General features: G+C 37.6%; 3 protein-coding genes across 3 annotated transcripts; 1 reads left to right on the top strand and 2 right to left on the bottom strand.

The window, feature by feature from the left end:
• Nucleotides 1-921: 921 nt before the first annotated feature.
• On the bottom strand, nucleotides 922-2,099 carry LOC125474724. The gene has a single exon (XM_048578701.1). It carries the CDS (start codon nucleotides 2,006-2,008, stop codon nucleotides 1,247-1,249), a length of 762 nt encoding a protein of 253 aa, XP_048434658.1. The 5' UTR covers nucleotides 2,009-2,099; the 3' UTR covers nucleotides 922-1,246.
• A 3,780-nt stretch (nucleotides 2,100-5,879) lies between these two features.
• On the bottom strand, nucleotides 5,880-6,869 carry LOC125474758 (G-type lectin S-receptor-like serine/threonine-protein kinase At2g19130; the record flags this gene model as incomplete). Its single annotated transcript, XM_048578732.1, has 1 exon — nucleotides 5,880-6,869. A coding segment is annotated over one exon (990 nt), but the record flags the coding sequence as incomplete, so codon positions are not given.
• LOC103955009 (probable lipid-A-disaccharide synthase, mitochondrial) lies at nucleotides 6,869-10,571 on the top strand. The gene is given in 10 exon segments (XM_048579212.1): nucleotides 6,869-7,917; nucleotides 8,171-8,270; nucleotides 8,414-8,519; nucleotides 8,604-8,827; nucleotides 9,032-9,107; nucleotides 9,375-9,525; nucleotides 9,527-9,573; nucleotides 9,576-9,604; nucleotides 9,850-10,073; nucleotides 10,198-10,571. Coding segments are annotated over 10 exon segments (1,266 nt in total). The 5' UTR covers nucleotides 6,869-7,834; the 3' UTR covers nucleotides 10,424-10,571.
• The last annotated feature ends 3,438 nt before the right edge of the window (nucleotides 10,572-14,009 follow it).

Consider the following 14,009-nt stretch of genomic DNA (forward strand, 5'->3'; position numbering starts at 1 on the left):
GTCTTGTATACCAAGTGACATAACACAAGTTGTTGAAAACAAAATTTTAAGTCTCCAACCACTTGTGTTATGACACTCGGTGTACTGAGTGATCTCGGCACACTGAAAATATTTTCCAACCATCAATCACGAGATTTCTCTTGTTTTGATGTCTAAAACATTCCAATTAAACTACTCGCAAGCAGTCGGATTCTTCTAATGTGCAACATTCTATATAGGAAAGTTTCTCCCTTAATAGGGTGTCGTAAGATGCCTTTTCTACCCTATCCGCCCATTGTTCATTAAAATATTTCAAATAGGCAACGACCTAAGAGGTTGACCATTATACTTTTGCCTAAAACAAGAGTTTAGTCGACACAAAACATCATCCTTTTCCTTTTTTTTCTATAAGCATCATCCTTTTCCTTGCTAACAAGTAACAATTAACTATGAAAGATTCCTCTTCCTCTTCATCTTCTCCTTTTCTATTTAGTTTCCACATAATTATTAAGTTTTTTTCCATCGTACTCAAAAGGAAAAGGAGAAGAAAGAAGCATCAGAGGAAACTTGGCACTCTCAAGTTTCAAACGTACAACAGTCGGTCATACTTTTGTGTCTGTTGACTGCATTGGTTCATCTTCTATTCAACGCTGATGAACGATTGACCTTTGACCCTTTCAACTTCAACCCCATTACCTACAGTCATCCTATTTACTCTGGACTTTAGTTAAATTGATGACTAAATTATTAAACAAAGACTAAGTCTTTTTTTGTTTTTGTTTGCTTATAGATACTCGTGGACATCGAAAAAAACTTAATTTTGGAAGTGTACGAATTTATTAAAATATTAATTTGTGTGAACGAATCTAATCTGAGTTAAAATTCTTAATAATCAAGCAAACGATAACAAAAAATAAGTAATATATTGTTTCTGCAGATGAATTGAACACTAAAAGTTTCACAACTTAAGCAAAATCATATAGATCATTTACAAGAGGAACTCCATTAAATAATCCAAAATTCAGCACTAAATTGGATTATTGGAACTTAAATCCAAACTAATCCAACCTAGTAATACAATCTTGGAAAAAAAAAATGATACTAATGAAATGAAAAACCCAAATGGCAGATGAAGCCATTAATCCCAATTGCTTTTTTTAACAAGATGGGTAATATACACAAAGGGAAACAATTTAAGGATTAAATCTAACACCAAAAGGAATTATTGGTACCTGGAAACTTATCTGTGTTGAGGATAACCCTAACCCTAATTCCAAAGACCCCAAATCTTGTCCCCAATGGAACTCACCAGCCTCCTCATGGTCCCCCTCTCCACTCCAACCTCACAACCTTCATCATCACCAGACTCACCACCACTCATCACTTCACCAGCAACAACACCAGCGTCCACCACTTGTGGGACCTCCTCCACCTCCTTCTTGTCCCCATGCCCTAATTCCCCAGATCCCAAATGATCACCACTGCCCTTGTTAGCCTTCCTTCTCTCTTTCTTCACCTTTGAGTTTCTGCTCCTCTTCTTCTCCACCAACCTCTCCTCATAAGCCTCAAGGATTTCATGGATCAGCTGGCGGTTCGGCGAAGCGTCCCACCGTGCCCAAAAACTCATGTAGCACCTGAAGCAGTCGCACTGGAACGTAGGAGGGTGGTGGTACTGCGGCCCACCAGCTTCGACGCCAACCCTGTTGTGCTTCTGGTGTGCCTTGTGGCCGCCATCGGTGTTGTCCGCGTTGGAGTTGTGTGACTCGATACAAGTTATGGATATTACCTGCGACGGCCCTGTGGCCGGTGCACGATTGGACTTAGTAGTAGTAGGCCCACGCTGGTTCGTTGCGCAACCGCCTGAGTTTTTGGTGCAGGAGATGAGGTAGGCCAAGACCTCTTGGTCTTCAGGGGAGAGGGATACGGCCAAGGCGAGGATGGTTGCCGGAAGAAGGGTCAGAGGATCGGCTACGGAGGGCGGCGACGGTGACGGGTGAACTTTGCCTTTCTTGTTGTAGAGCTTATTCATGTTGGTTGTTGGAAGCGTTGCTCTTTCTTTCTTCTTCTGCGACTTAGCTTTTTGCTTGCGGAAAGAAAATGATTTCGTTTAACTTTGGAGTTGGCTGTGTTTTTGACATTTTATATCTCGACTACTTGTTCCGTGGGGAATACGAATCTAAAATCTAGGAACACACGTGGCAAATGTAAAATTACAGATTAGAAGATTTTCTTTTTCCTTTTTACAGTATTTTATTATATTTTTTAAATAATTGATATTGGTTATTTAAATCTTAGTTCTTGATGCTTCTGCGTTCCATTGTGGACCAATAATAGTTGGGATGAAAATTATTTGCTTATCCTCGAATGATTGACGGTAATAAAACTCAAATTTAAATTAAACATTGGGTTTTTATTGTGAAATTAAGTTGTTTTATTTCATGCCACTTAGTACTACAACTTAGTAATATTTTTCTTCACTTGTAAGTGAAGGTCTTAGGTTCGATTTTCGTCAAAGACGAATGTAATCACATTATCACTAGCTCATTGTGAGACTAAGCCTACTATCTTCCTCTTAATGTAGATAATATCGTTTGTTTTAAAAAAAAAATTATCTTACTTCGTTGCTAAGTAAATAAACAGTCGTCAAAGGAGCCGTCTTAATTAAAAAATTAGCAAAATTGTTGAAAATTTGTCGAACATTCTTGTACTTACTAATTTCTGTTTTGTGGATAAGTTTTATTTTACCTGGTACAAGTCCAAAGGCAATAAAATAATGGTGGGTGGATAATTTTGATGTTCATTTGGACATTATTCTAGCTTAGCCAGGAAAGATCTAGAACCAAGTGCATGCATCATACGTAGTGTGGTGACATTTTCATTTTATCCTACGTATTTCCCACCCTTTTGTTTCAAGCAAAGGTCATTGATCACAATCCTCACTAGTCAAGATTATCCGTCGGCTTGTCATGACATTATTTAACTTCTTAGACTGAAAATTTAGACTCTTAAAATTTTATCCTATTTAATTGAAATAGTCAATACAATCCAATAATAAATAAGCACTATCCAACGAGTATTTATCCTATCAAACTGAAATAGTCAGTATAGTTCAAGTTGCCAAACTAGATCTTAGTATATATCATTTTTGTCCTTAATTATTTGCAAAAAAATAGTATCAAATACACGAGTTGTATTATCTATGTATGAATTCCTTGGGTGAGATACTAAAATTTAGTTATAACAAAGGCATGTTGTTGGGGTCATAAGCATGCATTGCTCTCACCCTGCCTCCGCTAGTGATTCCACTAGCACAGCACGCCACCGATAGATGACACCTCGAATCCTGTCAATGACAAAATAATTTGATATTCAACAAAGGTTAGTCGCAGGGTGGAGCCACTAAGAGATCAAAGTGGTTTCAAGCCCATCCTAACCATTGTGTAAGAACGTTTTAGCCATCAAGCATGCAATGTAGAACCGTGAGATATGAAAAAGAAGATGAATTGATCTTGTAAAGAAGTTGAAGTTGAATAACATCATGCCTTATATTTTTCTAACAATTTTATTTGTTTTGTCTTTGCAGTTCAGTGAAACTGTGAGTTTAGGGATGGGGGTTTTAAATCAACTTTAATGTTATTTCTAAAGCAACCTAATCAACTATTATTTGTAGGGGTAATGCTAGGGTGACCAAAATTTTAAACTAAATTTTGTAAATCAAATGATGTGGTTGTTGATGGTTGAATTATTACTTAACTGTTGATTAACGCTCTTATATTTCTATTGATGACACATCATTTAGTTTACAAATTTGATTTATAAATTTGGTCTACCTAGCATTACCTATTTGCAGCTGTCCTTTTTTATTGTCAAACAATTCAAACTAGATTTCTTTGTACTTTCTTTCTATAATTCCATTTTTTTTACTGATTATCCTGCTCTCTACCTCCCACTTAATGGTATTGGACAATTATTTTGATTCTCTCTATTAAATATAATGTGTCTTTTAATTTTGTGAAGATTATCTCAATTGCTCATGTTATGAGTTTGAAATTTTTTTCTCAATACCAATATCAAAGGCCTTCCGGCCACCTATCACATATAATTCTAACTCTACCATAATCGCTAATAAATCATAGTTTAACATAGAAACAATAATTAGCACTCTTAAAAAATCATTGTGCATGCATGCCGCTGTAATTAGTTTTAGAAAGGAAGAGGGGAGGAATGCAAGATGATTTGCTTGAAGTACTAATAATTAACAATGTTACTAGTAATATGATCCAATGATATTCCCTCTCATTTCTAAGTGAGAGCCGTGGAGCAAAGTATAATTTCAAAAATCTAGAAATGACACATTGGGTATTTTTTAGAATTATGCTGCTCATTCTGGTATTAAACCAAACATTTCACTATATCAGATCAGCTTAATCTAGTCTAAGCTAGTTTAATCCAAAATAGTTCGGCACAATAAATGGACTCCTCATTTTGCCAATTGACTTATGGTAGAATTTCAACTTTCTTCGTACAATTTAAAATTCTCCCAAAAGGTTATTTTTGCCATTTTGAACGGAATTAGATCCTCTACATCTCCTCACTGGGGATCTGGAGATCAATGAATAATAACCGTTCATCAAATATCATACGGCCACAATTGAATACTTTTTATATTTTAAAAAATAAAACAGTCTTGTTTTGCATGAAAAATATAAAAAGAAAAAAGTTGTAGTCGCACGATTTTTTATGAACGATTATTATCCATTGATCCTGAATCCCCAATGAAGGGATCCGGAGAGGATCTAATTCCATTCTGAACCAAAGAAAATGTCAGTTCCGTACATGAGTTTAAACCAGCTGCAAGTTGCAACAGCTCTCCGCTTTCTCTGTCTCGATCAGAATTTGCTCACCATTTCACTCTCAAACAACACAGAAGGTTTACTGTTCCTCTACACCCTAAACTCTAATTGAAAGTTTCCCGATATCAATGGAAAATTTACCCAAAAATAGAACCCGTGTGGTCTGAAGAAACCCTTTTGCTTTTTTCTTCCACTGCTCTTTGCTTCTGCTCCTCAACTGTAAGCTCCTCCTCTGCAACTTTTTTCTAGTTCTCCTTTTAATATTTGGAATTTCTATGTATTAATGAACACTTTACTGGGTATTTTTCTTTGAATGCTGTTATTGGATTCTATCATTCTACGTGTTCTGATTATGTTTTGAAGAAAAAGAAATTATTTTTCTTCAGTTCTAATGGCTGCTGTCACTTGCTCACATTTTACTTCTTGGGATTTATCGAGTTTGTTAATTTATAATGTTATTTTTACTTTGTTCATTGTCCGAGATTGTTAAACCATTTTCTGGATGAATAGTTTCAAGTTTTGGACATTGGTCTCGTATGAATTGTCCGTCTTAATCCTTCAAGTTAGAAGACAATATCCGTAATCTTCCTTGATTGCACATGAAATCTAGTCATTTTGCTAGTCTAGTCTAGTCCTGCATATCGAATGCCGGCAAAAAGTATTTCAAAAACAACTGATCTTATTTAGAAGAAGAGGCTTTTCTTTAATAGTACATACAAAGCGCTTGCCGCGGCGCACTTCAATAAGCGACTCTACGAGTCTGTGAGCCTCATAAAGTTCTGAACTCTAGTTAGATACTGAAGAAAACTTATTTGTGATACATATGATGTGTATAGAGTTGCAATGTAAATTGTAAAGGAAATGCGGTCTTGACGCATACTAGTAGATGGACGGACTACGTTCCCCTTAAGGTGCATCCTCATGAACATTCATTTCACAGTTGTTGACTTTGGCTTGAAATGCACTTTGATCATCAGAGTATGACCACAAACCTGAACTGGAAGTAGTCTTCAGGTGATTAATGCCTTCTAATGGACTTCCTACTAGGCGCTGGAGGAACTGTGGGATTGGGGGTATGCTGACATCTGAAACTCCCTCGAGAATTTGAACAATCTGCCTCATTGTTGGCCTGTCCTTCTCATCTTCTTGAATGCAGCAACAAGCGACTTTGCATGCTCTAGCGAGTTCATCTTTGTCAGCACGACCTTCCAACCTGTAATCCAACAATGTAACGACATCTTCTCCTTTATTAACTACATTTGCAACCCTGATAGGACGGTAGTTTTCTAACCCCTCATCTAACCCTTCTCTGTTTCTCCTGCCTGATATAACCTCAATCAGCAACATGCCATAGCTTAAGACATCAGCTTTTGGCGTGATGGCTTCACCTGAAAACCATTCTGGTGCAAGATAACCTACAGTTCCACTCATGGTTGTTAGAATGCGACTATGGTGTCTTCCGACAAGTTTCACAAGACCAAAGTCAGCCAGTTTTGGACTGTATTCTGCATCCAGCAAAATGTTGTCGGGCTTAATATCACAGTGTATTATGCAGTCTTGGCACTCCTCATGTAGGTAAGTCAATCCTCTGGCAGTCCCTATGGCAATATGATATCTACCTTTCCAATCTAACATTAGTGCATTCTCTTGATGAAAAAGAGATTGCAGAAGTCGTTTTGAAGCTTCTGCGCAAAATCCCCAAAGGCGAACAAGATTAATGTGGTGGATTGTGCCGATTGTCCCCACTTCAGCACGAAATTGCTTCTCTCCCTGCTCCAGATATTTAAGTTCTTTCACTGCTATGGCAGTTGAATTGGGCAATATCCCCTTGAAAACAGAACCAAAACCTCCTTCCCCAAGTTTTCTTGAGAAGTTGTCCGTTGCTTTTCTTAAATCTCTATACTTGAACAGCACCAAGGAATCCTGAACTATTGCCGATGTTCCTTTTGACCGCTTCCTTTTGAGAAATGCGATGAGAATGGTTGAGATTGAAGGGAACCCGCAAGTACTCCAATAGCAATCCAAGTAGTCTCTCTCTTAACCTTGTCGGTAGAATCTGCAACTCCTATATGAATTTTTATGCCATCCTTTAGTCTAGTTACAGAGTATGGTAGTTGATACAGATCGAATACATCCCTTTCCAAATCATGCGGTCGTTATTGTAAGCGAAGGCAGTGATCGAGCAATCTCTTGAGCATGCTAATCTACATTCCTCAATGCTTTTAACCTTTAACGATTCAGAATATTGGGAATAAGAAACATCAAGTACTCCCAAAAATTTGTGATTTCCTACATCACTGCACTGCAAAGGGGTTTTCGTCACACAACCATAAGAATAACCTCCAAATTCCCAATCTTCTGGGATTTTGGGTTCAAATCCTTCCAAGCATCGACAATGAGGCAAACTCTGAGACTCACAGATACTAAAAGCACCACACTTGGTGCATTGTCCATCCCAAGTGTTTATTGTCTCACTGCCGTTATAAAACTCGAGTAGACCATTCAAAAGTTTGTATCTCATAAATGAATTAGGATCGATGGGAACATAAGTTAAAGAGCTTTCATTCTCATTTTCAACAGAATTTAAATTCACTTGACAATAAAAGCAGTAGGAAGGAATGCTATGATTGTCACCTCGCCATCCCAAACACTAATGGCGGAACCATTTCGAAATAAGAAAACCCTGCTTCCAGCTTGTTCTATCTCAAGTGAAAATATTCCAGGGGCTGGATTTTGTGGGTTTCTCCAGGGAGTAAGAATTAGTTTCTCGTTGGTAAGCTTATTATATCCAAGCTTGGCAGCTGGAAGCCAAGTGTCAATGGGGTGATCAAAACTCTGCCATAAAACAGCGGATGAATCAGGTTCATCTCTGATGACAAAGTTCCCGTTGTCAAGAAGCACTGCCATGGCGGAATTAGAAACCGCTGCCGCAGTTCGAGTTGACCAAACCGTATATTTTGTTTGGTCCAGCAGCGCTAAGCTTCCATTTCGGAAGAGTTGCAATGCCAAAGAATACGAATCAGAAGCAGGTTTTTTTTCTGAAGAATCTACTTCCGGTTCCTGTCCGCTTCTCCGGTGTTGGAGGGTAAACTATTACTTTCTCTACGGTCCTTATTGGAATTTGTAATTCTTTGCAGATGTCCTTTTTCATAGGTTTATGTTAGTAGCCTTTGTGTGTGCATTTAAGTAACTGAGTTATTTTCCTTTTCTTAAGGAAATGCAATCTTCACACGGATAACATTTTAAACAATTTGGACAAAACTGTGGTTTTCAAAATTTTTTGTTGTTTAATGATAATGGTTAAATGAGAGATGGTGTTGTGTCCACAATGTGTTTAGGTTGATGATGACTAATCAAGGATTAAAGTCGCTGTTTCCGATGGAGGATATTGCAGTGATGGGATTATTGGAGTTATTGCTTCAGCTGAATATGATCAGAGTGAGTTTGAGCTACGTAAGACTTTACTGAACAAATTCGACGATGGATAGTGTTCTATCTTTATGTGTTACTTAGCATCTTTCAGTACAAGAGAAAAAAGTTGTTGCATTCTGTCATCTTATTTGGTCAATGTATTGGGCCAGGTGAAGCTGCAGGAGACAATAGAGGCTGCTCTTCCGTTTCAACCTCATGTTGTTATGACTGTGGATTCCAAGGGTTTCTCTTTGCGTCTGTTAAAACAGTTACAGGGTAATATAGACCACCTCCTCAGTGTTATAATCAGACTTTAGTGATACATATGGTGTTGGATTTTTGGGACATTGCTTTTTGCAGCTAGATACAATCGGCAAGGATTAAATGCTCTGGTACACTTCCATTATGTAGCACCGTCGTTTTGGGCTTGGAAAGGGGGTGAAGCAAGACTCCGAGGCCTGGTTCAATTTGCGGAACATGTCTTGTGTAAACTTCCTAATGAAGAAGAAGTTTGCAGATCAAATGGACTGGCTGCAACCTTTGTAGGCCACCCCAGTTTGGAGGATGTTTGGGAGTTGAATTCGGTATGATTTTGTGTTCTATTTTGGAATAAATGTTATGTACTTGATAGTTGTCATTACAGATCATTCTTAAGATTTCTGAGATATTTAGTTTCACGCTCTTTCTTCTAAACAGTTGAGAATAATACATAGTATAGAACCATCTGATGCTGTTTAAATTGACTTTTCTTTTAAGTTTCAAGTACTAATACACAATCTTGTGTATAGAAGGAAACTTCACCCCATGAATGGAAGATGGAAGGAAACTGCAAAGATTTCCGAAGGAAATATGCAATGCCTGCAGGTAATTACCCAAGAGTAATTCTCTTTTGCAGTAACTAAGAGTAATTCTGTTATAGTGGCCTAAGAATCGAGGTTCCACAATAAAACCTTTTCTGAAAACTTCCTGCTCCATCAACTGACTATTTCTTTCCCTTTCTTCTCCTTTTTTATAATAATTTATTCCGAGCCCATATCATTGTTGAGGAGCTCCTTTCTGTGCGTGTGCACGTTTCTTACTCTTTCCCAATTGAAATCCTCTTTTAATATTCTGGGATTTTATTTTGCAAAGGAGCCAAAGTCATTTCCTTGCTTCCTGCAAGCAGATTACAAGAGATCACCAGAATGCTTTGCATCTTCACAAACGCTGTGGCATTATTACAAGTGTCATTTCCTGGGTTAGTAACAGTCATCCATATCACTCCCAATCAGCATGTGAAGAACTGGAATCACTAACAAGTGGCCTGTGCCTGCTATATTGATTCCAGGAGGATCCTGCACCAAAAATATGATGCATTCAGTGTGAGGGAAAAAACCTAAAAGAGCACTTTGGATGATATAAATTGTATTTACGTGTGCACTCTTTCAGCATGTTGGCAGAATGTGAAATTTGAATCTTCGTTTGATAGCCAGTGATGCACTTAACACGGGCATCTAACAGAGCCTGAATCTGAGCATATCTGAAACCAAGTTTTTGGACGTTCATATCTGAGCATGTTTGAATATGTCTATTCTAGCTCAAATTTGTTACGAACATTAAATTGCAGGCAAGTAGCGTTGCGTTATGTGCTTCTGGAACAGTTGCTTTAGAGATGCAGCTTGCACGGCTACCATGCGTAGTCGCCTATTCTCATTTCCTAACTGAGTTGATTATTCGTTATGAAGCCAAGGTACCTATCGTCTCCCTCCCAAATGTTCTCATGGATTCCCCTATTATACCCGAAGCTCTCTTGCAATCTTGTACTCTGACAAACCTGGCCTCATTGATGTTGTAAGTTACATTTAAGCATGATATCTTCAAATTTTGGTTTAGTTACTGTAATACTGGATATAAGTACAAAGCTTTGGTATTTCTCTAGTTCGCACATAAATCAAGTATATTTGATCCATCACAGGGACTTGATACATGCCAATGGCCTCCGAGAAGAACAGATTGTTGCCGCGGAAAAGGTTATCAGACTTCTATGCGCTCCGGCCAGAAATTTAGATCCGTTGGCAGAGCGGCATCAAGGAGGCTGGTTTCCCCGCAACACACCGAGTAAGATAGCAGCTACTGCAGTACTGCACCATGCAAAGCCATGGCTGTCATCTGTGGGATGTCATTACTATACAAATGTTTAATATCTCACCGATGTATCTTTTAGCTTGATTCGAATTGAAGGCGGAGAGTTTGGTTTTTGTTCTTCGCTCGATTGGAGGTGTAGTAACACTGATAATGCAACATCAAAATTGCAAATTTAAGGAGCAACCCCAAGTCGATCGGTTTATCTTTTGACAATGGTTTTTTGAGTGTCCAAATAAAAACAGATCGGACATGGATGAGATTGACCTACGTTCCAAAAATATTGTAAACATAGTACTATGATTTAGTGGTATTTCTCTTCACTTGTAAGGTCTTAGGTTCGATTCTTGCCAAAGGCGAATTTAAACCACATTATTGCTAGCTCACTGTGAGGCTAAGCACACCCTCTTCCCCTTAATCTAGATAATATCGTTTGTCAAAAAAGAAAAATAAGCGCTAAAGTACTTTGTTTGCTTGAACTTGTATAAGTAAATAGCTAGGTATATTTATAGTTCATAACAAAAAAAACTTAAAAAGTTCTCTAGCTGACATGCATCCAATATAAGGTCGGATCAAATTATCATCAGCCGATTAATCTGGAGTCTTGTTTGATTTGTTAAGATAACAAATTCGGACCAAATCACACCTAAGAAAACAAAATCTAAGACAATGCTAACAGTGATTCAAATAACAAGGCAGACATATAGGACATTCTTCCACATCAAAGCCATAAGACTTGCTCAACTCCTAATTACAAACTCCTCAAGGCCACAAAAAAATAAACTCACTTCTTATTTTAGTAAACAACACTCACTTTAAAATCCCCACAACTCCTTCAGTCACATTTCACGCTATCAAACTCCACAGAAACCCTAAAATCTGAATTTTCCACGAGCAATCCCTCGCGCAAAAACCTTGAAAAATCCCTTTTCGTCACTACAATGGCTGTATCAAGGGGACTGCTTTTGCTTTGCCTAGGGACACTCTTGGTCAGTGTGTTCTTAGTCAAGGTGGCCGAGGCTAGTGAGGACCATGGCGACTGCCACAGTGACCCGAACAATGGGGACCAATGCCAGGAGCATGAGAGTGATGTAATTGGGGACGATGATGTGGATGACACATACAAGATTGTGAACAAGGTTGCAGTGACTTTTTCGGCGAGAACCGGCGAAGTTGAGCCAGATGCAGCCGAAGCATCAGACCCAGATGATGCTGAAGATAATGAATCGAGTCATGTCATTGTAATGGGACACTGATGAGCCAAATGGGGATAGCTAGGTAACCTAGCTAGCTTGCTAGGGTTACGGCAGTGCTCTGCAGGGTTCTGGTTTTCGCATTCGTTTCATATTTGTTTTTTCTTATATTTTGTTTTAGCATTGCGTTTTCTTCCTTTTGATGAGTTGGTTTTGATTAATTTTAGCTATGAACAAATGTGAGATCAGTCTATTGTCATAAACAATTTCGTTCTTAGTCGCTTGTTGGTTAATTAAGTCATTCTTTTGATCACATATGTAGACTTGGTCTCGATAGATTGATCATTTAATCTCACCCTTCACTTACCTAATAGAGATGAAACTCACTTATGTTGGTAGATCTCATTTTAAATTAAAACATGTTCGCTAATATCGTGAAATGGATGATAGTAAACTCATTCCACTAACACTCTTCAGGTTTTAAATAACTACCGATAGTAAACTTTTTCTATAAATAAAAGAATACTTTTTTATAAATAAATATTTTTATATGTATATAAAAAAAAAAGAGATTAAAAGAGAAATAATCAATTTTTTTTTTCCAATTCTCAGAACATTTGGCAGCAATCGAAACAATTACAAGCTTGATCACTCAATCAACTTAATCACAGATAATTATAATAAATTAAGATCAATCAATTCCTTCCACCATATTTTTGCACACACGCGATTCTCCCTATGAAAATTCCAAAAAACTCACCCAATGCAACTACAGAAATGGATGTGTCCAAGGCAATAACTGTTTTGTCCCTAGGCGCTCTCCTTGTGTGTGGTTGAAGTAAAAGTGTAGGTGCATTTTTATATCAATTGTGGAGAGGACCATTTAGGATAGTAGAATCTACATTAAACCTGAACTCATGAGAATATTCAGGAATTAGATATTGTATTATTTTAAGAGTATGATTACTTGCGGCGCACACCAATCCTTATACTATAAGGATTCCAAGGTTAAAGGAAACCTGCTGATTCCTTATTGGGTTAAGTTCTCGAATTTTACAAAATAAGAATGGTCTATCTCAACGAAGTCGAAGGACTTCATCCATTGATTCTGAAACAGGATGATGGTGACATCATTATCCATTTAGTCAGCTCTGCTATGGAAGCTATTGAGTTCATGACCGGACTTTCGGCTCTAGAAAATATGTGCCACATAAATGTGACTTTTTGTAAGTTAAGAGGTGCATGATATTGATCTATATATATACATATGTGCATGCTATCTGCTATTATTGTTGCTTTCTTTGTTGCGGAAAAGGATTCTCGTAGGATTCTTTTTCATGGGATCTCAGGAATCCGGTGATCGTAACCGTTAATTGTATATCATGCGGTCAGTTTTCGTTAGGTACTATTTATATTTATTTTTAAATTTTAAATGATTTTTTATCATATGATGTACGATAAATAGTCACGATTACAGAATTTCCGATACCTCGAAAAAAGGATCCGAGGAGGATTATTTTCCTTTGTTGCGATGCGATGAGACTCGTCTTTTGACTTGATGGAAAGACAAGGGTCAGAATTTACTTGAGAAAACTGATTTCTAAGAACCAAAACATCTGATAGGAGCATATTTAGGCGACTTACTTAGCTTGTTTTCGTGCATCTATGTTGGTAATTCATAGTTATTTTAGTCCTTTATGCTTCTTTTGTGTGTTTTCAGGTTCTAAGGGCTTAGGGAGCAAGAAAGTGCATTTTGAGGCTATTTGGGGCACTTTTGGGCATGGATTGGATAGCTTAATCATGGAGCAAAGAGGATGGACGAAATTGAAGCCTTGTATGCTCTTTGGGGACATCAAACAAAGGGCCTAGCCCAATCAAACAAATCCTTTGAGCCATGGAAAACCTCTAGCCCAATGAAACATATTATGTCATGCAAACCAACCTATTTTAGGCCCATTCTATGTGCTTAAACCCTAGCCCTTTAAACTAGTCCATTTATCACTTATCACTTCCATTCACTTATCACTCACCACATATCATTCATTTATCACCACATATCATTCATTTATCACTTATCTAACCTTTCACTTATCACTTCCATTCACTTATCACTTATCACTTCCATTCACTTATCACTTATCATTTCCATTCACTTATCACTCACCACATATCATTCATTTATCACTTATCATACTCATAATTATCTACACATTTCAAACATATGCATTTCATCTCACATGCACACCCACCTCTTTCCAAACTAATTCACATGCATACCTATTCTTTAAATCAACACATGCATTCACACACATGCACATCATTCACTCACATTTCCACCATTCATTCTTTATTCCACAAACAAGTCACATGCATTTCCACCTTCCTACTTCATCATTTCACCACATTCTTCCTCTTTAACTCATTTCATTATTCATTCACTTTGCATTCATTC

Source organism: the organism of the source record quoted next, unplaced genomic scaffold, assembly GCF_019419815.1.
Source record: "Pyrus x bretschneideri cultivar Hongxiangsu unplaced genomic scaffold, Pyrus_bretschneideri_v1 Contig13, whole genome shotgun sequence".
Lineage (NCBI taxonomy): Eukaryota > Viridiplantae > Streptophyta > Magnoliopsida > Rosales > Rosaceae > Pyrus > Pyrus x bretschneideri.